General features: G+C 41.9%; 1 protein-coding gene across 7 annotated transcripts in view; it reads left to right on the plus strand.

Moving 5' to 3' along the window:
* Positions 1-24,449, plus strand: part of SH3KBP1 (SH3 domain containing kinase binding protein 1) — a 334,928-nt gene that overhangs the window by 211,554 nt on the left and 98,925 nt on the right. For all 7 annotated transcript variants that reach the window (XM_043896945.1, XM_043896942.1, XM_043896946.1 and 4 more), the window contains one exon: positions 23,753-23,828. In XM_043896945.1, coding sequence (XP_043752880.1) covers positions 23,753-23,828 — 76 coding nt within the window. The remainder of the gene's footprint in view (positions 1-23,752; positions 23,829-24,449) is intronic.

Raw genomic sequence — 24,449 nt, forward strand, 5'->3', positions numbered from 1 at the left:
CTTTTAATATTCTTTGTGTTTAATCTTTGTTCATTTGATTAGTATGTGTCTTGGCATGTTTCTCCTTGGCTTTATCCTGTATTGGACTCTGTGTGCTTCTTGGACTTGATTGACTATTTCTTTTCCCAGGTTAGGGAAGTTTTCAACTATAATCTCTTCAAAAATTTTCTCATATGCTTGCTTTTTCTATTCTTCTTCTGGGACCTCTTTAATTTGAATGTTGGTGTGTTTAATTTCCCAGAGGTCTCTGAGACTATCCTGATTTCTTTTCATTCTTTTTCCTTTATTCTTTTTTTTCTTTTTTTTTTTAATTTATTTTTTCAGTGGGTTTTGTCATACATTCACATGAATCAGCAATAGATTTACACGTATTCCCCATCCCAATCCCCCCTCCCACCTCCCTCTCCACCCGATTCCTCTGGGTCTTCCCAGGCCCGAGCACTTGTCTCATGCATCCCACCTGGGCTGGTGACCTGTTTCACCATAGATAATATACATGCTGTTCTTTCGCAACATCCCACCCTCACCTTCTCCCACAGAGTTCAAAAGTCTGTTCTGTACTTCTGTGTCTCTTTTTCTGTTTTGCATATAGGGTTGTCGTTACCATCTTTCTAAATTCCATATATATGTGTTAGTATGCTGTAATGTTCTTTATCTTTCTGGCTTACTTCACTCTGTATAATGGGCTCCAGTTTCATCCATCTCATTAGAACTGGTTCAAATGAATTCTTTTTAATGGCTGAGTAATATTCCATGGTGTATATGTACCACAGCTTCCTTATCCATTCATCTGCTGATGGGCATCTAGGTTCCTTCCATGTCCTGGCTATTATAAACAGTGCTGCGATGAACATTGGGGTGCACGTGTCTCTTTCAGATCTGGTTTCCTCAGTGTGTATGCCCAGAAGTGGGATTGCTGGGTCATATGGCAGCCATCTGTATGTCTTTTGTTAGCCATCTGTATGTCCTTTATTCTTCTCTTCAGCAGTTATTTCCATCAGTCTTATTTTCCAGCTCATGTATCCATTCTTCTGTCTCAGTTACTCTGCTATTGATTCCTTCTTGAGTGTTTTTAATTTCAGTAATCATGTTGTTTGTCTCTGTTTGTTTATTCTTTATTTCTTCTAGGTCCTTGTTAAATGTGTTAATTGATTCTTGCATTTTCTCCATTCTATTTTTGAGGTTTTGAATCATCTTTACTATCATTACTCTGAATTCTTTTTCAGGTATTTTGCCTGTTTTCTCTTCATTTATTGGATCTTGTGAATTTTTACCTTGTTCCTTCATTTGCACAAAATTTCTCTGTCTTTTTATTTTTTTCTAACTTACTGTGTTTGAGGTCTCCTTTTCCCAGGCTTTAGGGTCATATTACTTCTTCCTTTTGATTTTTGCCCTTGGTGGGTGAGGTTGATCCAATGATTTGTGTCAGTTTCATGTTGGGAGGGACTTGTGCCTGCATTCTGGTAGGAGGAGGCAAGTTTTTTTTCCCCCTCTGGTGGGAAGTACTGTATGAGGCACTATGTTTTGGGGTGTCTGTGGGAAGCCTATCTGCTGATGATTGGGTTTGTGTTTTTGTCTTGTTTGTTGTTTGGTTGAGGCATCCTGCACTGGGTGCTGCCAGCAGTTGGGTGATGCCTGGTCTTGGGTACAGGTGGAGGCCTTAGTGGGAGTTCTCACTAATTAATACAACCTAGGATCAGAAAATCTCTGGAAATCTAGTGTCCTGGACTCAGTGCTCCCATTCCAATGGCTCAGGCCTGATCTCTGGCCAGGGAACCGAGATTCCACAACCTGTTTGTTATAGCATTTAAAGGGATTAAAGCAAACACACAAAAATAAAAAAAGAAACTATAAACAAAAAACAAACCCCAGACAAATGGTAGATACAAAATCAGACATGTAATACCAAAATCAAAGGAATATACATACACACAAGAAAAACCAAAACAGTACAAAGAAAAGAAAGTACAAGAGTGACCTGGTGAGTGAAGGAAACCAAAAATGATATTGACCAGTTAAAAACAAAACTAACTAAAACTCAAACTGGAATATAAGACCAAAGCAGAGTGCCAACTGGGGAATAAAGAAAACAAAACAAAGTAACAAACATGGTGAAATAAAGAAAGAAAAGGAAAAAAATAGAAAAACAAAGTTAAATAGGAGTATATTTTAAAAAGTTTGTATATATTAAAGAATAACTACAGCAGGAAAAAAACAGTAAGAAAAAAATTAAAAAAAGAAAAAACCCCACAGAACGACAGAAAGCTAATGTAGAAGTAGATAAAGGAGGTATATAAAGGAAATAAAAAGTGTGAGTTTTTTAAAAGTTCTCAAAAGGTTAGATAGAGTTAGTTAATAGTAATAAAATCAACAGTGACAGAGGAAAAAAGAAGAAGAAAAACAGAACAAATCAAAATATCAGAATAATAATAAATGTTTGTCTTGGATCTCAGCTGTCAGCATCCTTTCTCTCTCTATGAGTCATAGTCCACCTCTGCCTCCCTAGAAGGCCATCCAATACAGGGCTGGTCTCTGGACCTGCTGTCAGGACAACTCAGACTCTAATCTGGCCCTATTCGCTGCATGTTCTTGCCTCCAGTGTCCACAGCTGCCAGAGCGACAAGGCGTTTTCTTTTGTGGAAACTTTCATTGTCCTTTTGTATATTCCATAGACACAGAGTCTGTCTAGTTGATCATGTGGATATAATCTGCAGCTTGTACAGCTGGTGGAAAAGGTTTTGGTCCTCTTCCTTTGCCACACGGCCCCTGGAGTTCAGTTGTGGTTTTATCTCCACTTCTGCATGTGGGTCATCCACAGGAGTTTGCTCTGGAGGCTGCCCTAGAAGACTTGGGTCTGCCGCAGTGAGGACCAGGTGTGGAGGTATTGCAGCTGCTTGGATCACAGGGGCCCTGGCAGCACCAGGTACTCAGGGGAGCTGGTGACCATTGGCACAAGAGATATGGCACTATTAAGGTTTTTTTCTACCCTCTGGCAGCTCTGTCCTAGTGAGGATCGAGCATGGAGGTAGCATGGCTGCTTGGATCGCAGGGACCCTGGCAGCGCCAAGTGTGCAGGGATGCCAGTGGCTTCAGGTACAGGAGCTCTGGCACTATTAGAGTCTTTTTCTAGCTTCTGGCAGCTGGCCTTCCAAAGGCCTCCCTGCCTGGCTGTTCCTTCTCTATTGCTTGCAGCAGTCAGTCAGTTCAGTCTCTTGAGTCGTGTCCGACGCTTTGCGACTCCATGGACTGCAGCACACCAGGCTTCCCTGTCCCTCACCAACTCCAGGAGCTTACTCAAACTCATGTCCATTGAGTCGGTGATGCCATCCAACCATCTCATCCTCTGTCATCCCCTTCTCCTCCTGCCTTCACTCTTTCCTAGCCTCAAGGTCTTTTCTAAGGAGTCAGTTCTTCGCATCAGGTGGCCAAAGTATTGGAGTTTCAGCTTCAGCATCAGTCCTTCCAATGAATATTCAGGACTGATTTCCTTTAGGATGGACTGGTTGGATCTCCTTGCAGTCCAAGGGACTCTCAAGAGTCTTCTCCAATACCACAGTTCAAAAGTGTCAATACTTTGGCACTCAGCTTTCTTTATAGTTGAACTCTCACATCCATACATGACTACAGGAAAAACCACAGCTTTGACTAGATGGACCTTTGTTGGCAAAGTAATATGTCTGCTTTTTAATATGCTATCTAGGTTGGTCATAACTTTTCTTCCAAGGAGCAAGTGTCTTTTAATTTCATGGTTGCAATCACCATCTGCAGTGATTTTTGGAGGCCAAGAGAATAAATTCTCTCACTTTTTCCATTGTTTCCCCATCTATTTGCCATGAAGTGATGGGATCAGATGCCATGATCTTAGTTTTCTGAATGTTGAGTTTTAAGCCAACTTTTTCACTCTCTTCTTTCCCTTTCATCAAGAGGCTCTTTAGTTTGCTTTCTGCCATAAGGGTGGTGTCATTTGCGTATCTGAAGTTATTGATACATCTACCAGCTGTCTTGTGCTTCATTCAGCCTGGCATGTCATATGATGTACTCTGCATATAAGTTAAATAAGCAGGGTGACAATATACAACCTTGACGTGCTCCTTTCCAAATTTGGAACCAGTTTGTTTTTCCATGTCCAGTTTTAACTGTTGCTTCTTGACCTGCATACAGATTTCTCAGGAGACAGGTCAGATGGTCTGGTACTCCCATCTCTTGAAGAATTTCCCGCAGTTTGCTGTAATCCACACAGTCAAAGGCTTTGGTGTAGTCAGTAAAGCAGAAGGAGATGTTTTTCTGGAACTCTCTTGCTTTTTTGATGATCCACCGGATGGTGACAATTTGCTCTCTGGTTCCTCTGCATTTTTAAAATTCAGCTTGAACATCTGGAAGTTCGCGGTTCATATACTGTTGAAGCCTGGCTTGGAGGATTTTGAGCATTACTTTGCTAGCATGTGAGATGAGTGCAATTGTGCAGTAGTTTGAACATTCTTTGGCATTGCCTTTCTTTGGGATTGGGATGAAAACCAACCTTTTCCAGTCCTGTGGCCACTGCTGAGTTTTCCAAATTTGCTGGCATATTGAGTGTAGCACTTTCACAGCATCATCTTTTAGGATTTGAAATAGCTCAACTGGAATTCCATGACCTCCACTAGCTTTATTCGTAGTGATGCTTCCTTAGGCCCACTTGACGTCACATTCCAGGATGTCTGGCTCTAGGTGAGTGATCACACCATCGTGGTTATCTGGGTCATGAAGATCTGTTTTGTATAGTTCTTCTGTGTATTCTTGCCACCTCTTCTTAATATTTTCTGCTTCTGTTACGTCCATACCATTTCTGTCCTTTATTGTGCCCATCTTTGCATGAAATATTCCCTTTGTATCTCTAATTTTCTTGAAGAGATCTCTAGTCTTTCCCATTCTATTGTTTTCCTCTATTTCTTTGCACGGATTGCTGAGGAAGGCTTTCTTATCTCTCCTGGCTATTCTTTGGAACTCTGAATTCAGATGCTTATATTTTCCTTTTCTCCTTTGCTTTTCACTTTTCTTCTTTTCACAGCTATTTGTAAGGCCTCCTCAGACAGCCATTTAGCCTTTTTGCATTTCTTTTTCTTGGGGATGGTCTTGATCTCTGTCTCCTGTACAATGTCACGAACCTCCGTCCATAGTCCATCAGGCACTCTGTCTATCAGATCTAGTCCCTTAAATCTATTTCTCACTTTCACTGTATAAGCATAAGGGATTTGATTTATGTCATACCTGAATGGTCTAGTGGTTTTCCCCACTTTCTTCAATTTAAGTCTGAATTTGGCAATAAGGAGTTCATGATCTGAGCCACAGTCAGCTCCAGGTTTTGTTTTTGCTGACTGTATGCAGCTTCTTCATCTTAGGCTGCAAAGAATATAATCAATCTGATTTTGGGATTGACCATCTGGTGATGTCCATGTGTAGAGTCTTCTCTTGTGTTGTTGGAAAAGGGTGTTTGCTATGACCAGTGCGTTCTCTTGGCAAAACTCTGTTAGCCTTTGATCTGCTTCATTTTGTACTCCAAGGCCAAACTTTCCTGTTTCTCCAGGTATCTCTTGACTTCCTACTTTTGCCTTCCAGTCCCTTATATGAAAAGGACATCTTTTTTGGGTATTAGTTCTAGAAGGTCTTGTAGGTCTTCATAGAACCATTCAGCTTCAGCTTCTTCAGCATTCCTGGTCGGGGCATAGACTTGGATTACTGTGATACTGAATGGTTTGCCTTGGAAACAAACAGAGGTCATTCTGTCATCTTTGAGATTGCATCCAAGTACTGCATTTCAGATTCTTTTGTTGACTCTGAGGCTACTCCATTTCTTCTAAGGGATTCTTGCCCACAGTAGTAGATATAACGGTCATCTGAGTTAAATTCACCCATTCCAGTCCATCTTAGTTCGCTGATTCCTAAAATGTTGATGTTCACTCTTGCCATCTCCTGTTTGATCACTTCCAATTTGCCTTGATTCATGAACCTAACATTCCAGGTTCCTATGCAATATTGCTCTTACAGCATCGGATTTTACTTCCATCACCAGTCACATCCACAACTGGGCATTATTTTTGCTTTGTCTCCATCTCTTCATTCTCTCTGGAGTCATTTCTCCACTGATCTCCCATAGCACGTTGGGCACCTGCCGACCTGGGGAGTTCCTCTTTCAGTGTCATATCTTTTTGCCTTTTCATACTGTTCATGGGGTTCTCAAGGCAAGAATACTGATGTGTTTTGCCATTCCCTTCTCCAGTGGACCATGTTTTGTCAGAACTCTCCACCATGACCCATCCGTCTTGGGTGGCCCTACATGGCATGGCTCATAGTTTCATTGAGTTAGACAAGGCTGTGGTCCATGTGATCAGTTTGGTTAATTTTCTGTGATTGTGCTTTTCATTCTGTCTGCCCTCTGATGGATAAGGATAAAAGGCTTATGGAAGCTTCCCGATGGGAGAGACTGACTGAAGGGGAAACTGGGTCTTGTTCTGATGGGTGGGGCCATGCTCAGTAAATCTTTAATCCAATTTTCTGTTTATGGGCGGCCCTGTGTCCTCTCTCTGTTGTTTGACCTGAGGCTGAACTATGGTGGAGGTAATGAAGATAATGGTGACCTCCTTCAAAAGATTCCATGCACACACTGCCACACTCAGTGCCCCTGACTCTACAGAAGGCCATTGTTGATCCATGCATCCACCAGAGACTCCTGAACACTCCCGGGCAAGTCTGGGTCAGTCTTTTGTGGGGTCACTGCTCCTTTCTCCTGGGTCCTGGTGCATGCAAGGTTCTGTTTGTACCCTCCAAGAGACTGTTTCCCCAGTTCTGTCTAAATTCTGGTAGCTCTGTGGTGGGGTTAATGGTGACCTTCTCCAAGAGGGCTTATGCCGTACCCAGGTCTGTTGCACCCAGAGCCCTTGCCCCTGTGGCAGGCCACTGCTGACCCGTACCTTTGCAGAAGACACTCAAACACAGTTCTAGCTCAGTCTCTATGGGGTCTCTGGGTCCTGGTGTGCACAAGGTTTGTTTGAACCCTCTGAGTGTCTCTGGTGGGTAAGGGGTTTGATTCTAAATGCAGTTTCACCCCTCTTACTGCCTCCCTGGTGCTTCTCCTTTGCCCTTGGATGTGGGGTATCTTTTTTTGGTGGGATCCAACATCCAGTTGATGGTTGTTCAGCAGCCAGTTGTAGTTTTGGAGTTCTCAGAGGAGAAGATGAGCACATGTCCTTCTACTCTTCCATTTTCTAGGTTAGGCAGCAGCCGCTGTCGCTCTGGGGGTCAGGAACATCGCGCGGTGGGATCACCACATTTCCTCTTGGTCTCTCTTAAATATTTCAATTTATTTGAAAAAAAGTCGGAAGATGAAATCTATCATATTTGCTTTGATGTCCTCAGACAAGGTTGGTCAGGCAGCATGTTAGCCACCATGAGGTTTTTTCTACATCACTTCCTGCTGGTGGTTTTCTACAAATTCCAGAAAACATGACTGAGGAGTGTGTGTCCAGGGCAGCTTCAATCTCTGTATGTGCTGACCTCGCAGCAGCAGTTGCTCAAAGGTCCCCCCTGGCTGGGATCCTTCTCTATTGCTCAGCGTATCAGGCACTCAAAAGGCCACCCTCTCTGGGGCTTTCTCTATGGGTCTGCTGCTGGCACCAGCATGTGGGGAGAGAGAGGCTACAGTGATACGTCCACCCCCTGTATGTGACTCGGCAGTATCGCCTTGCCTCCTTGGCTGCCTGGCTTTCCTCCAAAAGCATTCCCCACCACCATCTCCTCCCTCACATCCCCTCGGGCCATTTCCCTCCTGTCAACAGCAGAACTCCCCTGGGATTGCTCTCCAATCCCTACACTCCAGCTCCTAGCTGCCACACAGGGGACTGCGTCCCTGTCCAGGGTAGGTCGGGCTGTGGCAAGGATTGTCTGTGTGGTTCTCACCCCATTCAGACTGTCACATATCAGTTGCTACACTCTCTAACAGGCTCAACTGCTTCTCCTCTATCCCAAACGATTGCCCCAATGTGGGGATCTGACCCCTGCTTCAATTCCCCCACCCTCCAGGTGCAGGTCCAGTCTTGCTCACTCTCCTCTTTTTCCCTTCCTTCCTTCATCCTACTAAGTTTTGCATGGATCTGTATATTCCTTTCCAGTGGTCAGGGACTCCTACCCACTCCCAGCTGGTGTTCTGCGAGGTCTTCTGCATCTGAAGATGTATTCCTGATGCATCCGTGGAGAGAGATGTACTCCACATCTACCTACTCCTCTGCCATCTTGTTGCCCTCTGTTTTGTTTTTTAAATGAAGATTTTCTTATCCTCTACTTTGTATGGTTTGGAGTCTTTGTATATGTTACAGAAAAAGGCGAAGAGAATGGGGAAATATTTCAGTACAGGACAATGAGAACATGCAAAATGATTAATGAAAGGCATGCCATTTGTTCATTTGGTGAGAGTCTGCTTTGCCTAAAACTCATCAGGAATCATAAAGAGAACTTAGAGCCTTAAGAGAACTGTTTTTCCTCCTGACACTTGCTGTGAAACTAAAGTTTGAATGAATGAATGAATAAAAATGGCAGCCAAGCACAGAGTGAATTGAACTTTTTCTCTAACAGACCAGAAGTTATTCTACAAAAAGGTTTCTCTTAAAAGTGTATTTATTCCATCTGTCCACACCCCAAACATGAATCTCATTTAAAAAAAATTCAGGCTTGGTTTTTGAAAAGTAGCAAAATCAAAGTATGTTCACATTAAGTGGAGACAGTTGGCAAATAGTTGAGAGAAGAAGATAACTGTGAAATCTGTGTGATTTTAAGGGTTTGATATACTTAAGTCAGTAGTTCTAAGATCAGGGGGGAAACAATCAAACCTCAAAATCTAGGGAACCAGAGTTCCATCACATTTTGTTTTTCTACCATTTGAGAAACTGTTTGTAATAATTGCTTTGGTTTGTGTTTTAAAAGAGCTTTTGCTTATGAAGAACTGGTAGAAAACTGAGAACAATTAAGCTGTGGACCCTGTGCAAATAGGCCACACCCCTTAAACCAGTGCTTCTTCAAATACTGGGAAGTGAGAAATTGATAAGGAATCATACATCAAAAACAGTTACACAGTTAATTCAACTCTTTTCAGTCCCTTTCCCGTGTATAAATAGGAATTCATGGGTTTAATTAGAGGAGCAAGAAATATATTTTTTACTTTGAAAACATTTGATAAAATGACTTGATACTTTTTGTGAAACAGCATTAATTGAAAATGACTTTATATCATCCACTTAGTCACTGAGGATGTGAACTGATGGATAACTATAAGTAAAGTCTGATGATAAACGGCTGGGGATGCTCTGTATGGGTGGTATCTTGTGAGTTACCATCATGACTCATTTTACATCTGTTCTTAACATTCTTACTAATGACTTGGAAAAGGAAATATAATGACACACTAATGGAAGCTGCATGTGATTTCTAGTTAGGAGGTGTTGCAAATCAAGTCTGGAGACGGCAATGGCAACCCACTCCAGTACTCTTGCCTGGAAAATCCCATGGATGGAGGAGCCTGGTAGGCTGCAGTCCATGGGGTCGCAAAGAGTCGGACACGACTGAGCAACTTCACTTTCACTTTTCACTTTCATGCATTGGAGAAGGAAAGGGCAACCCACTCCAGTGTTCTTGCCTGGAGAATCCCAGGGACGGCAGAGCCTGGTGGGCTGCTGCCTATGGGGTTGCACAGAGTCAGACACAACTGAAGCGACTTAGCAGCAGCAGCAAATCAAGTCAGAACTTAAGAAAGGCATCAATAGTGTGGAAAGGTAGGCCATTCTTTCCACCTGTGTTAGTGTGTGCTATTTTCTTAAAACTTTTATTCTAAAAGTAATCACTGGTTTAGAAACACTGGGTAGTAGAAACCTATATAACCAGTAGGAATTTGCCGTATGACTCAGGGATCTCAAACCAGGGCTCTGTAACAACCTAGAGGAGTAGGATGAGGAGGAAGGTGGGAGGGAGGTTCAAGAGGGAGGAGACACATGTATACTGGTTCATGTTGATATGTGGCAGAAACCAACACAATTCTGTAAAGCAGTTATCCTTCAATTGAAAAAATAATTTAAAAAAAATATAAAAGAAAGTAAAAAGCATTATAATTTAATCACCCTGGGTCTACACTGTTGACATTTTTTTGTATTTACTTTCATTCCTTTTGCCATGCATTTTTAACTGGTTGAGATCATACCACATGCATAATTTTTTTTCACACACATAATTGTGTATCTTTTCCACTCAGTATTGTATATGATTTCCCATGTCATTGCAAACTTTCAGTAGACATCTCTCTAGAAGGCCGTGGAATGTTCAGTTTTGAGGCTCTAGTTACCTAGAGGATCTGGGAGCTCTGGAATTGGATGGTTGCATTGATTCCTGTCAATATTGTGTTTAAATTTCCCATATTATAGCTAAAAACGCAACACTTTCTTGAAAACATAGAGATAAAAATAACAGAGGAAAGCCATTTGCCTTGTGGGATGGGCTGTGTAGCAGTAGGCATTCCACAAAGGTTTGCTGAATTTAATGTACTACATATAGGATCCAAACTGAATACCATTTGTCCCTTCCTTCCTGGTATTGAAAGAAGCCTTTAAGAGCAGCATTTGGCAGTAAAGCCTGGCCCCTTCCAGGAAGAGGCCTGTGAATCCATCTTTTCATGTCTAAGTATATGTCAGCAATATCCACTAGCAGATTTGGAAATCTGTATCACATGAGTTTATGGTCTCATTCAGCCACTGTTTCTTCACTGCCTTGGGAGGAGTATCAGTTTGGCCTGGCAATTTCAGATTTCTTCATCCATTATTGCATGGATGCCAAGCTTTGTGAAAGATGGTTTGGGGTGATTTTCAGTGGTGGTGTGTTTACTCCTGAGTATCAAAATGCTCAATAAAAGGCTTTCTGTTCTCTGACAACAGGCCGTTTTCCCCAGACACATGCCTTGTTGTTTTTCCATCGTTAACAGTAGATAACAGTTTGGGAGCAGCCAGAAGCAGTTGGCATGGGCTCGAACTTGAGGGGCTTCTGGAATGGTCTTCTGGCCACTCACTGTTGGGCACCACCTTAACCGAAGCTTTATTGACCTGAGTGCTCTGTGGTTTGTCGGCTTTGGTCCTTGTGGTTTCTCCTGTTTGTTATGTCTGCCTTTTCTTATAGGCAGTGACTATATGACGATGGCTGTTGCCTTTCTTCCTTGATCTTTTTTCAGAATGATCGCTTTCCTCCGAGCCTGTCTCTGCTGTGTGACTATCTTCTATAAGTTGTTCATGCTCTCCAGTCCCCAAGCAAAGGAGCGGGACAGTTAACCTGCTGTTTTTAAAGCTGTTGTAATTGAAACAGTCTTCCTTTGTAACTAGATTCATGAAGAGGCATTATGATGATTGATTTTTTTATTTGGTAAAATTCAATAATAGCAATAATGGTTATATACTTTACATACATTTTTCCATTTAATCTTCCTAGAAAATCTATGAGATACCTATTATCTCCATTTCAGACAAAGCAACTGAGGTTAAGTAAGTTGCCCAGGATCACATAGTTGGTAAGTCTGATCTTAGAGGGGGTTCCTATTAATACTAATTCACTCTTAACCACCAGATGCTGTCATGAAAGGGGAAACAGGTTGATTTGTTCCATTCTTACATCCCATGCATCTAGAAAGTGCATCTTACCCAGGACTTCCCCATAAATCTAAATTTTTTAATTGTTAATATTTTTAAAAAATTTTTGGCCATGCTGCCCAGCATGTGGAATTTTAGTTCCCTGACCATGGATTGAGTGTACACTCCCTGAGTTGGAAGCGTGGAATCTTAACCACTGGACTGCCAGAGAAGCCCAAAACTCTAAATGTTTTGGATGGATGTTGAATTTATTGTTGACTAAAGTAAATTATGAATATTTCGTACCTCCAATGTGCAAGACACATCACAGAATACAAAGATTATTACCACAATACAGCCCTTGCCTTCCTGTCTTGCTTATAGCCTCAGTCTGTTAAACAGATACATACATCAGTGGCCATAGTTACGAAGCAGAGAGTAGTGAATGCTATTCTAGGGATTCAAAGCAAGTTCAGTAGGATCAGGAAGAAGTGAGAGAGAATTCCAACAGTTGGCATCTAGGATATTTTTATGGAAGACATGGAATTTGGGTTCATCCCTCATTGTTAAATGTCTTAATAACTAGTCATTAAACTGCTCTGAGTTTAATTGGATCTCTTTTTGAGGATCTTCATTCTTGGAGCACCTTGGGGTCATCTTTCTAAGTATTCAGCTCTCCATCTAGAAGATGTAAGCAATGTGTACCTGACCTCTGGATGTGCTTAATAGTCCCTGTTTTGCATAAGTATGTGATATGAACTCATTCTTTCTAATAAAATATAGAGGTAGTGTCATTGAGTCTTTAAGCTTTGATGCAGTTTTCTCTTCTGTTCTTCTGTAAAATCAGGGAGCCTAGTTGATTCCAAAAAGGAGTAAGTGTTATTCTTTGGGAATCTATGGAGCAGCTGATGAACATAAAGAATGAGTCCTACAGGATTTAAGCCAGAGCTATTAATATTTACATTAGCCAGATTTAGAGACTGTCTTTATGGAGACAGTCGGTTATCTTTCAGAGAAGTGGAAAGAGTCTTTACTGGAAGACTGAGGTGAGTTTCTGGACATATATGGGTTTGTTCTCTAACTTACCTCACTACATGCTGTCTGCGCCCCTAATGATTTTGTGGTTGAATATAAAATAGCAGGATATCAGAGCCTCATGAGCAATTTTTTTGCCATTCTAGTCAGTATTCCTACATAGAGAGAGGCTGGTAGGGAAAGAGCAGTATACCCTAAGCCTTTTTACAAATTGTGATAAAAATATATATAACATAAAACTTACCATTTTAACCATTGTTAAGTGTACAGTTCAGTGACATTAAGTGCATTCACATTTTTACATAACTATCACCATCATCTGTCTGTCTCCAGACCTCTTTTCACCTTGCGAAACCAAAACTCGGTACCCAACAAGTCTCCATTCTTCCTGCCCCAGCCTCTGGTGGTCACCATGCTACTTTTGTGTCTCTGTGATTTCTACTATTTTAGGTGTCTCATATGAGAGGAATCGTCTAGTATTTATCCTTTTGTGATTGGCTTCTTTCACTTAATGTAATGTCTTCAAGGTTCATCCATGCTGCACCATATGTCAGAATTTCCTTTTTTTTTTAAGGCTGGATAATCTTTCATTGTATGCCCTAGCCTTGTTAGTAGCAATTTTACTTGAAAACCAAGCAACAAAACATTGCTCCAAGCATTACCTCTTTTCTTTCTTTTATTTGGTGGGGTTGGAGTGGGGATACATTTTGATATGAAAAATACATAATTAAAAAATTTTACATGTACAGTATGACTAATATCACTTTTAGAACAAAAGCAAGCTGCTTCTAGCTTGTCAGAGTTATAAGGAAACCAGTAGTACTCATACTGATTGGTTATTAGATCTTTATGCCAGCAATATAAAGACATTGCAGAAGCTTCCAAATATTTTTAAGGAGCTGCCTGAGAAATTAAAAAAGTGCGTCCTGAGGTACATAGTGAGACCTTGTTGGTGACACTGAAAATGAGGTATCAGTCGGTCACAGTTTTCATGATGATGCCCCAAAATATAGGTCAGCTTTCTAAACCAGCTCAGTCTGCTTTGTCATTTATTATGGACTTCATAGCTTATTAACAAGCTTAGCATAGCTTATTAACTTATTCTGACTGAAACTGTTTTATTTCCTTTCCTTCCTCTGAAGGACAGAAAAGCTTGTCTGGAAATTTCTTTTGGGGGAAAGAAATTTCCCATTTTTGTCTCTATCTTAAGACATTTTTGGAGACATACTTGACTAAACTATTCACTTGAAATTTGTTAGATCAGAAAGATGATTTTTCATATGTGTCAAGAGCTTATGTATTTTTATGGTTTTTCAAATGGTAGATGGATTGGTGTTTTAACAGTAAGCTAACTGTTCAAAATCACAGGCCTACTGTTTTTTCACTGATGTCACCACACCAGCATCAGAGACTTGAGGAACACATCCACTGGGTTCTTCTCATTGGGATAGATTTGCCACCATGCTCCTTTGAGCCTCTGTTTCCAGCTCTTTTGCCTCTCTAGTGAGGGTCTGAATTTAACGTTCTTTGTACACCATTGGCACTCAACACCTCTGTCGAATACATATATGTCAACTTAAGAACATAACAGAGTTTGGGTGTTTTTCCATCTGTATACACACCAATTCAGTCACTGATTTATCCCCATCATGACTGTGGAGTATGAACAAGTTGTCAATCTGTGTGTTTCTCCAACCTTTCTTCTGCATCCTTAGTTTCACTGCCTCAGTTGGATCATTGTGTCAACCTCCTAAAGATCTCCTTGACTTTCGCATGCTCTTTCTTCTTCATTCCTCCCAGTGCCACCAGATCACTGGTCTTAAAGTCACAAATGTGATCAGACTGTACCTCTGCTTACTCCCAGTTGCCTTTAAGATAAAGCACAGACTGTAACATTGGCCCTGAGGTCCAGGCATCTCCCTCTCCCTTCACCCCACCTGCAGGACCCCCCTTCGTCAGCCCCATTCTGTGCTGTGAAGCCCCCATTCCCTGCTTACCTTCTTGCCTTTGCTCCTTCTTTTCTTTAGCCCTAGTGCTCTCTCTATCATTTTCTACTGGGTAAATTCCTACTCATCTTTCAGAATTTAACTCCAGCTGCATCACCGCTCTGAGACTTATTTTCCCATGTAGACTTGTTAATGGCTCTTTTCTCTTTTATGTATACTTTTATTGTCATGTTTATCCCTTTGCACTGTGATGCTTGGTTAATTAGTATGTCTCCATTGCTATACTTTGAACTCATTAAAGATCTAGGACTTGGCCCATCTGATTTTTGTATACCCAGCTTCCAGCATGGATCGTGGCTTACGGTTGTGTTGTTGTGCTCTGTTGGCCAGTCCTGTCCAATTCTTTGCAGCCCCATGGGCAGTAATCCACCAGGCTCCACTGTCCATGGAATCCTCCAGATGAGAATACTGGAGTCAGTTGCCATTTCCTCCTCCATGGGATCTTCCCAACCCAGAGATCAAACCCACGTCTCTTGTGTCTCCAGCATTGGCAAGCGGGTTCTTTACCACTTCACCACATGGTAAGCCCCTAATGTCCCTGTAATAGTGGTCAAAGTCAAATGCTCACTCATGATGGTATTTCTAGAAAAGAATAATGAATAAATGAATGAGTGAGTGAAAGAAAGGAATGGAAGAAGGAAGGGATGGGTGAATGAAGGAAGAGTGATGGAGCACTTTAAAGGTAGAAAGGAATACTGAATAATACTTTGCCCTCAAGTATCTCATACACATAAAAATGTCATGATCACATGTCAGCTGCATGTCAGTAGAATACATTTAGCTAGCTGGACTTTAGTTGCACCTTAGAGGTGAGATGGAATTTAGATATACTAGAGGAGAAGATGCTATCCCAGGTAAGGGGAATAGCCTAGACTATGTTGGGACCGAATAAGTCAAAATACTGTAGAGCTGGGAAGGATCTTGTATGCTCATTGAATTCATACAGCTGCTTTATTAGAAAATTAGGACTTGCTCCATGTATGTATAGGCAGTTTCTTGTTAAAGCCCTGGATAAACATAAAACTCAAACTGGCCCTGTGATATTCCCTGCTGCCCTACCATCTTTCTACATTCTTCTTAAATTCTCTAAATGCATCTAAAAGGAAGGTATTATTAATCAAAAGATAAAACTAATCCTCTGGTAGAAGAAAGGCATGAGATTCCCTTTTATGTGTCCTAACAGCAGAAAAGAGTCTTTTGAAAGCATAATGGCAAACTGTGTTTTGCCGAAGTAGTATGTGAAATGGAAATTTACTTTGGCTTGTTTATCCTCTGTGAATAAGATGTCCTACAACAAAATAGCATGCAGGCTCCTCTCTCGGGAACAGTGGGGGTAAAATAGAAACAGCATTTTCATATACTGTCAGACGTTTGGAGAGCTGCCTTCTATGCTTTTAATGTTGTCTGAATGTACATCCTTATTGAGCACTTAAGTAGGTTTTGATTCGTTCTTTAGCACTGCATTTCCCCAGCACGAGTGGAAGCCCCTGCTACACTTTCAGAAAGTTATTTTGTTTGACAAAGAGAAAATCCAACCCATCTCGTTAATGCATGTATTGGATGGTTCTTTACAGTTTTTTTTAGGGCATGGTCTCCTGAGGTATTCAAAAAGCAAGCCAATGAACCAAATGATCAGATCCTGGCAGAAGTTAAAGTGCATGATAAATTCTAGAATTTGGCTCATATTCTCAGGTACATCTTTCCTGCTGATGCACACGTGTGTCTCAGAGAGAAAGTTTATGTGTGTTTAACATGCAAATATAAAACAGACTTCATGTAAACACATTCAGTAAAAGGAGAGATACTAAAGCTTCTATTGGACAGGTTGAAAGACTAAACCCTGGAAGATCTAATGGAAGCATCTAAGATGGGATTTAGGTGTCTTACAGTCAGAGAAAGTTTGCTTTTTGTCTAAGAGCACAAGAGAAAGATGCCAGCCATGGAGAGATCTAGCACATTGCAGCAATTAGAAGTAAACCCTCAAATTTCTTCAGGACTTTGGGAATTTACATGAATAGCCATTGAGAAACAGTATATATTCTGAGTGTTTTTAAGTAGATATAGTAAGGGGTGATGGTGGAGAGTGATTAAAATTTGAGTCTACAGGAGATCCAAAGAAGCGACTTGAATTGGGGAATAGGACCGTTGTCTAGAAAACTTTCAAAATAGTCCCTGTGACAGAAGCAAAGTCCATAGGCTGGGGTCAAAGAGGAAGGGATGAATCTGAAAGCAGGAACTAGGTGGTGGGTTTGATATGGAAAGGTACAGTAAAAGAGTAGTCAAGAGTGGGTTCCAAGTTGTGAGTCTAGGAGACGGAGAGGATGAGGCAAGAGAATTTAGGAAGCAGAGGTGGTAATGTTCTCACCCAGCTCTTCCATAGACTGCCCGTTCTTGTGACGTGTTGCTAGGTATCAAAGAACTAGGGTGTGTTCAGCTAAGTTTAGAAAACTCTGAAATAATGTTAAGGATAAAAGTAAACTGTAGGACTTCTTAAAGACCAAGTATTCTGTGTTTCCCACATTTACCAGATTGTGACATTAGGTGTTGTGGTGCTTAGTTGGTGTGTTGGTGGAACATCTTGGCAACATGTTTTGGAAAATTATTTCAGAACAAGAGAATGGGGTGTGTGTGTGTACACATACCTGAGTGATAGTGACCCCTCCAAGTGAGAGTCCTTTGATCATAATAAATAGAAACTTGAGACAATGTGAGGGAGCAAGCTAGGAAGAGTATTTGGAAGTCAGAGGCAGAGAGAGGTCCACTGGAAACCTGGCTGAGATTGGGTTCTTCTTTATGGCAACCAATAATTAATAGGAGATAGGAGTCATGAGAACAAGGGAGTGAGACATGGACCATAGAGGGCCAAGAATACAATCTGCTGTTATCAGAAACCAGGCTAGAAGAGCTGATATGTGACGTGACAAACAGCAGGACTCCAAGAGGGGTCTGGGTTGTTAAGGAGGACAGCTCCTTTCATGTAGCTGTTGTGATGTGGTAGGATGCTAATGGTAGGACAAAGAGGGAGGAGATGTCATCCCCAAATTTCTGGCTCCATTCAGTGAACACTTCCTGGCCCTTTACTTTGTGGAGATAAGAGAATAATTAACATCTAGGTTTTGCTCTCAAGGCGGGCACTGTTTCTGAAAAGAAAGGAGGAGAAAAGCAGTTAAACTTCAAATACATCTAAAGCAGCTGTGAATCTGACAAGGTCTTTAACTCTGGTTGGGCAGGGAGGTTTCATGTAACTTGACTTATCACTAACTTTTCAAGACAGCCAGGGAAATACACATTATGTGAATAATTGTAAGTCTTAAGCCCAACATCATAATCAGAAGATTACTTTTTACATTTTATCTTCTCTTACAGCCAAGTTTAAAAGAGATTCACATGAAGCATGTCCCTTTGGAGATGTCAGAATTAACACGGTGGTATGTGAGGTATTTCGAAAGTAACCTCTGTCCCTAGGATGGAGGTCCAAATATATTTTTTCCTACTGCACTGTGCATTTGATTTTTAGAATTTTGAGTTGTATTCTATTCTGGCATATCTTCTGTTCAGATCAAGTCATTTAAGCTGAGCCAGTCAAAGGTGGGTGAATTGACAATTGTTAATGTAAATTTCTCAGTGAGTTTAAAAAAAATCTTCTATTAAAAGTGCACAGATGCTCTGTTGTGTGGACACTCTTTTGTACTAGTTCTCTTCTGGCTCGGACAGTAGCTGGCTGCTTACAGGGCTTCTGCCCTGCTCCTGCCTCTCCCTGCTGAGCACTGAGAAGACTTCATAATATCATCAGTCATAGATGTTCATGAAAGGAGCCTGTAAGAATAAGTAAAACAGTTAACAGTGAGTTTAAATAGCAGTTTGTATATCTGTCTGAGTTATGGTAGAAAAGGAAAGCTGAAAGGTGGTGGGTGTGGTCATATACAGACACTGTTTTGTCTCTCTTCTCATCGTGATCTCCCATGACCTGTATCTTGACCAGGAATTGGGATGACCATGCTGAATGGGTGGGCACCCCTCAACACACCATTCTGGAGAACCCAGGGAATTGCTGATTCAGTGTTTGCAGGGACATTCAGCATCCTCTTGCCTTTTCGTCTGCTTCACTGCTTCATGTGTTTTGGATATTTAATAAATCTGTACTGAACAGAAAGGGAAAGTGCTGCCAGATACTAATGTAGTAAAATTTATGCCTTCAAAGAGCCATCCTTGATCTTGTATCTCACCAGCTTTTTGAAACGTCATCGCTTGTGTTTGACTTTGAGTAAACTCTTGAATGATGTCTCCATTTAGCTCCTCAGAAGATCACCCTTTCCTAGAATAGCCACCAGAAAGCCTAGTCTCCCCGTAGTGGGGCTCCACCAACTGCTAGGATGTACAGAGCTCTCTCCCTCTTCCCCTTGCCCCGCCAACCTTTGTGATTTCAGTTTTCTGTGATTGTGTTGGAGAAGAGACTTCCAGAGGTGAAACTTAAACTTTCTTCTCCTTAGCATTGTCCTATAACTGGAAACTTTTTTGCGCTCAAAGGAGCTTGCATTTGAATTAGAATAAAGTCAGAGGAGTGATTTTTGTGCTTGGTTTGAGTGGAATCCTAGTCTCAGGCTCCAGCAGTTGCAAAGAGAAACAGATATTATTAGTCATTAGGGAACCGGATTCCACTTGCGTCCAATCCAGTGATTGTGTTTCCTACAAGCATTAGTTTCTTCATTTTGGCACAGAAAAGAAAAAAAAAAATAACTTCACTAACTGAAATCATATGTGAGTTATCTGTCCTGATGCTCTATTACCAAAATCTTGCTGAACTAGAAGTGTATATGATGCTCTTACTGTTCACAACCCACACCCCCAAAAACTGTAGTTAATACTTTTGTCAAGAGAGCTCACAGGTGAGGGACTTCTGATATTAACTATTCAAAGGACAGAGTTTTTTGAATTACTTATTTTTAAAAACCAGGCTTTAATTGGAGTTTAGGGCGTGACAGGAGCGACAGAAGTTGACACCAACTTGGTGATGACTGTGTTGAAGATAGTCACCATCTGTAGAGCTTCCCCCTCCATACGTGTCAGCTCCAGCCATACATCCACTCCCAGACCAGCAGTGGCCTCTGGGTTGGGGGCAGTCAGACCAGAGTCACGCGGATGTGGATCCTGGGAAGTCTTTAGCCCCAGCACAGAATAGGAGGGCACGTGGGCTGAGCTATGGAGCAGAGCGTGGGAGGCCCTCCTTTGGAAAATGAAAGTGAAAGTCGCTCAGTCGTGTACGACTCTTTGTGACCGCATGGACTATACAGTCCATGGAATTCTCTAGACCAGAATACTGGAGTGGGTAGCCTTTCCCTTCTCTAGGGGATCTTCCCAACCCAGGGATCGAATCCAGGTCTCCTGCATTGCAGGCGGATTCTTTACCAGCTGAACCGCAAGGGAAGCCCCACTCCTTTGGAGAGCAGTTGATAAAGTGGGCCCATTTGCAGATCTCTTAAAAGATGGAAGAGCTGCATCCTGAGCAGCATCAGCACAGCCCCAAAGTGTAGGGCCCGTACTTGCCCGGGATGAACCGTCGTCTTTGTGATACCCAGGAGGGCAGGAACTCTGAACTCGGCCGAGGAGGCCAAAAGTGGAGATCCCGGATGCTCTTCCACATCCTCTACTGCCTGTCAAGTGGATGAGAGATGTATAGATAGGATTCCCCAGTTTTTCCATCCACATAAGCCCGCATGGTGGCTGACCTTCAGTTACATAGGACCTTTTTGTGCACTGGAGCTGGGCATTGCTCTCATGATATGTGCCCTTTAAAATCTAGGGTTTCCATTCATGTTTAGTTCAGTGGACCAAAGATATTTTAAGAGGTAGGGGAAGATAGAAGTCTGGTGAGAAAGCAGTATTTCGCTACCTTTTGTCTTTCTTCTTGTATTTAGAGGAAGGGTAAAGGGCAGAGGTTCTCAGATGAGGTATTTGGAAAAGGTGTAGGGTGTTTGGGGTGGACACGGTGATGAAGGAGCACTCTAGGCTGTTACTGGGCAGGAGCAAGGGTTGCTAACTGCCCTTGAATGTGTGAGTCTTGTCCAGTGAAGAAACCTCCCACCCCGAATGCCACTGAAGAGCAGCAGGGCTTGGCCTTCCCTGAAGGTTGGTACAGTCATGGGGATCTACACACCTGGCCTTCAAGGTCGTCTGAGCCCAGAGAGGCTAGATACAGTCTTCCATTTTTGGTTCAAAGCCATCTTACTGTCCATTCATTCATCTGCTTTCCATCTATCCATTCATTCAACCTTTCAGTATTCCTTTGATGAAGGGTCTCGTGGCCACCTATGCTCCCCTGGCCCCCACCCACCATCTCCCTCAGTGATATTGTCACCTTGTCTGCTCTGCTAAACTTCATGTCTTCTCTGAAGTGACTCATTTAGTGGCAATGACAAGTTCTTGTGCCAGTGAGACTAGAGAAGGGGAAGGCATTTGGTGGAAGGAGGTAGAGAAGATTGAACTCAGCTGTAAATATAATTTAATTAAACTAGATTACAATCATGAAAAAAAAAAAAGAGTGAGAAAGATGTCTCAGAATTTGTTTAGGTTTGAGACCAGGCATCCAAGCTGTTAATCCCAGGAAAAGGCAATTGGTTAGTGCTAATAGAATCCTTTTACATCGAGGTTGGTGGTTGTCACACTTGAACCTACATCACAATCCTCTGGAGGGTGTGTTCAGACAGAGACTGCCAGGCACCATCCCCCAGCTTTATGATTGAGAAAGGCTGGGCGGGGCCTGGGAATTGGCCTTCCTGACACAGTTTGCAGATGAGGCTGGTGCTGTAGGTCTGGGAGGCAAACTTCTCTAGGTCTGGGTCCTAGAGAAAAGAGAGATGCCTGGAAGACCAGGCTGATCTGGGAGGAGCTGGCATTCCTCTTGACCTTTAGTCAGGGCCCATATGAGGAAGAAGAAAGAAGTGAAGATGTAGCACCTCCAGAAGATGACAGCCACATCAGCTTCACTACCACTCGAATGCTGGGATCCATGCAGAGGCCAGTGTGCTGTATTTTCTGAAATACAAAGAAAAAAAATAGAGTGAGCTTTGCTTTCTTACGTCTTTCTGTTCAGAAGTAGGTGTATTTAACTGGTGGCCTTTCTTGATGTCTCCTAGCTTGGTAAACTGGTATATCACTGGTAAACCAAGACATCAGAGCTGGAGGGCGACAATTCCTTTCATTACCAAATAAGGGGGAGTCATAAAAATGCACAACCTGTGAAGGCTTCTCTAAAGGAAGACATCTGGCTTAAGGTCCAAACCATTGGATGTCTGATTTTTTCAGGAGTGGAAGCCAGGTCAGGATTGGGCATCGTGTTTACTGCTCTGTTTTCCTGATTTGCTCTCTCTACTGTCAGCAGTAACTAAAGGATTCATTGTTTTTGTTTTCCTCTTCCTAATTTGTTAACAATAGTGATGCTTTATTCTGGTCCCCAAAAGGGAAAACCAGAGAGAGGGAAGGAGATGCTATCTGAAGTGTGAGCAGGAATGCGGCTAACACTCTGAGAGCATCTATTTTTATTGTCACTTTCTGACTTTTCAAGATAATTCTAAGAACAGTTTTTCATCAAATGTGACCTTATGGCCAAATAACAACCAGCTTTTCCCCTCCTTGACGTTTTGTCAAAATCATACCATGTTATTAGTTTGAATACTTAGCGGTGGTTGAGGAGCGGCATAATATTTGGGGTTTCATTTTTTATCCAATATAGAAAGCCCCGTGGCACTAAATAAAAATGTCACCGTGTAAAATTTAAAGGCTTTCTGTCACAAATGTTTTTAAAAATTCATGAAAAGCTGAGGATTAGATTTATCTTACCCTCTTTCTGTGATATATTCATATTTAATGTTAGTTTCAGCATTTGAAGCATGAGGAACTTTTTCGAATGAAAAACTGTGGTGAACCAGTTGTATCTGAAGAAGCAGGCCACAGGGCGGCATTTGAATTGTGCAGTTTATTCCCCTTCCTATGTTCAAGGGGCAGATATACTTGGTTTTCCCAGTGGCTGGACTTCTCCCTGGGAAAAGTCCTTGTTGTTAGAGAGGTTGATGCATGCGGCTACTTGGTTCTGACAGCTGTTTCCCTGTATCAAGTGCCGTTTTCCTTGGGCGTTAATCCCCAGCACACATATGTGATGGCAGAGGAGCAGAGTGGGGCCAAACTTCACCTTTAGAACTCGTCTTGTTTTTCTTCTTTGTGGCTTTGAGTCTCTGAGTTGCCTGTGTTTGGGGGACTATCTTTAGTCAGAGACAATATCTAATCTTCCCTGTGGATGGTCCATAAATAATGAATGACAATAGAATTAGCTATGAATAAAGAGAAGAAAACAAACTCAAAACAAACTCATGTATTTTTTTTAAAAATTACTAAATAGATGTTTTGGGTCTGCAGCATTGGCCTTACTCAAAACCCTGGAGGGTTAAAAGCTGGTGAGGAGGAAGGGAGCTGTTGGCCCTGCTTGTTCCATCTTCAGGGCAGACAGACCTACCTTGGAGGACACAAGCGTGCTTCCTCTCACTGCAGGTTGGCTCATAGATTACTAGGAGACACGACAAGGCACATTTGTTGTGGACTGTGGCTTCTGCCTGTCCTTCCACCTGTTCATCGTTGGTCTGTTTTTCTGTCCCTCTGTCCCTCCATTCCTCCTTTTTTTCTGTCCTTTTGTGCTCTCCCTCTTCCTGCTTTTCTTCCACACTGCAAACACTTTCAAGCACCTGCTCTGGGCCATAGATTGAGCCAACTTCTCATAAAATGAGGGGAAATATATCTGTTTTCTCTGCTGAAAGTAATCAACCTTTTAATAAGAGCCAAGGAAGAATGGCAATAAGAGATATGGCTTGCCTACAAGGACAAAACCCTTTTGAGCTGGTTTTCCCACTCACTTGTCCCTGAGGTCCAGACCTAATTGAAGACTGGCAGCCGTTACCTAGAACAGTACCAAAACTTAAGTGTGTGGTTTTTGGATGAGTTGTGAGCTTTTCATCATCATGATCTTGATGTTTTTATTCCTTTGTTTAATGCAGAGAATCATCTTGATAAGTAAAAATCATCTTTTCCCCTCCTCAGACTATTGGCAAGAAGTTACCTCCAACTGCAGCAACTCCAGACTCATCAAAACCAGAAATGGACAGCAGGACAAAGAGTGAGTTTTCCTTGTTTATCTGTTTTATGTTTGAAAAAAGTGAATGGTTTTATGATCATTGAGCCCCTTTTGAAAAATTCTTATATAATCTTAATGACTTTTTTAATAGCACATGAGGGAAAAGAAATGCACCCAGATGGGTTTCATTTTGTTCTTACCAGTAGGGTGGGCACAAGTTCGATTCAGAACTCCTCAATGGAAGAAGATGCTTCCCTGCCATTTGTTTTTCACCTGCATGCAGAGCCAGGGCTTATCCATGTATACCTGGATCCATCTGCATAGTTGAGGAGTCAGGAAGATTTTAGAGAATGGCAATTCAAACAGTGTCAAGATTCATAGGCCTTCAGGTCAGAGAGGCTTTATCTTTTAGCCTAACCACTCAACAGACACTCCCAAATCTTGACTCCTCAGCACAGCTCTGCTTGTATTCCTATAGTTACAAGTGTCTTTCTTCTGTTGAGCCAGATATGCTCTTCCTGTCATTTTTACCCATTGGTTCTAGTCTCTGGGTCTATATTGATTTTAGCCCATTTTTCTCCTAACAGTCTTTTAAGTATTTGAGGATAATTGCCCCCCCCCAACCTTCCCAGTGGTCAGTACTCCCCATCCTAGAGTTGCCAG

Source organism: Cervus elaphus, chromosome X (genome assembly GCF_910594005.1).
Source record: "Cervus elaphus chromosome X, mCerEla1.1, whole genome shotgun sequence".
NCBI lineage: Eukaryota > Metazoa > Chordata > Mammalia > Artiodactyla > Cervidae > Cervus > Cervus elaphus.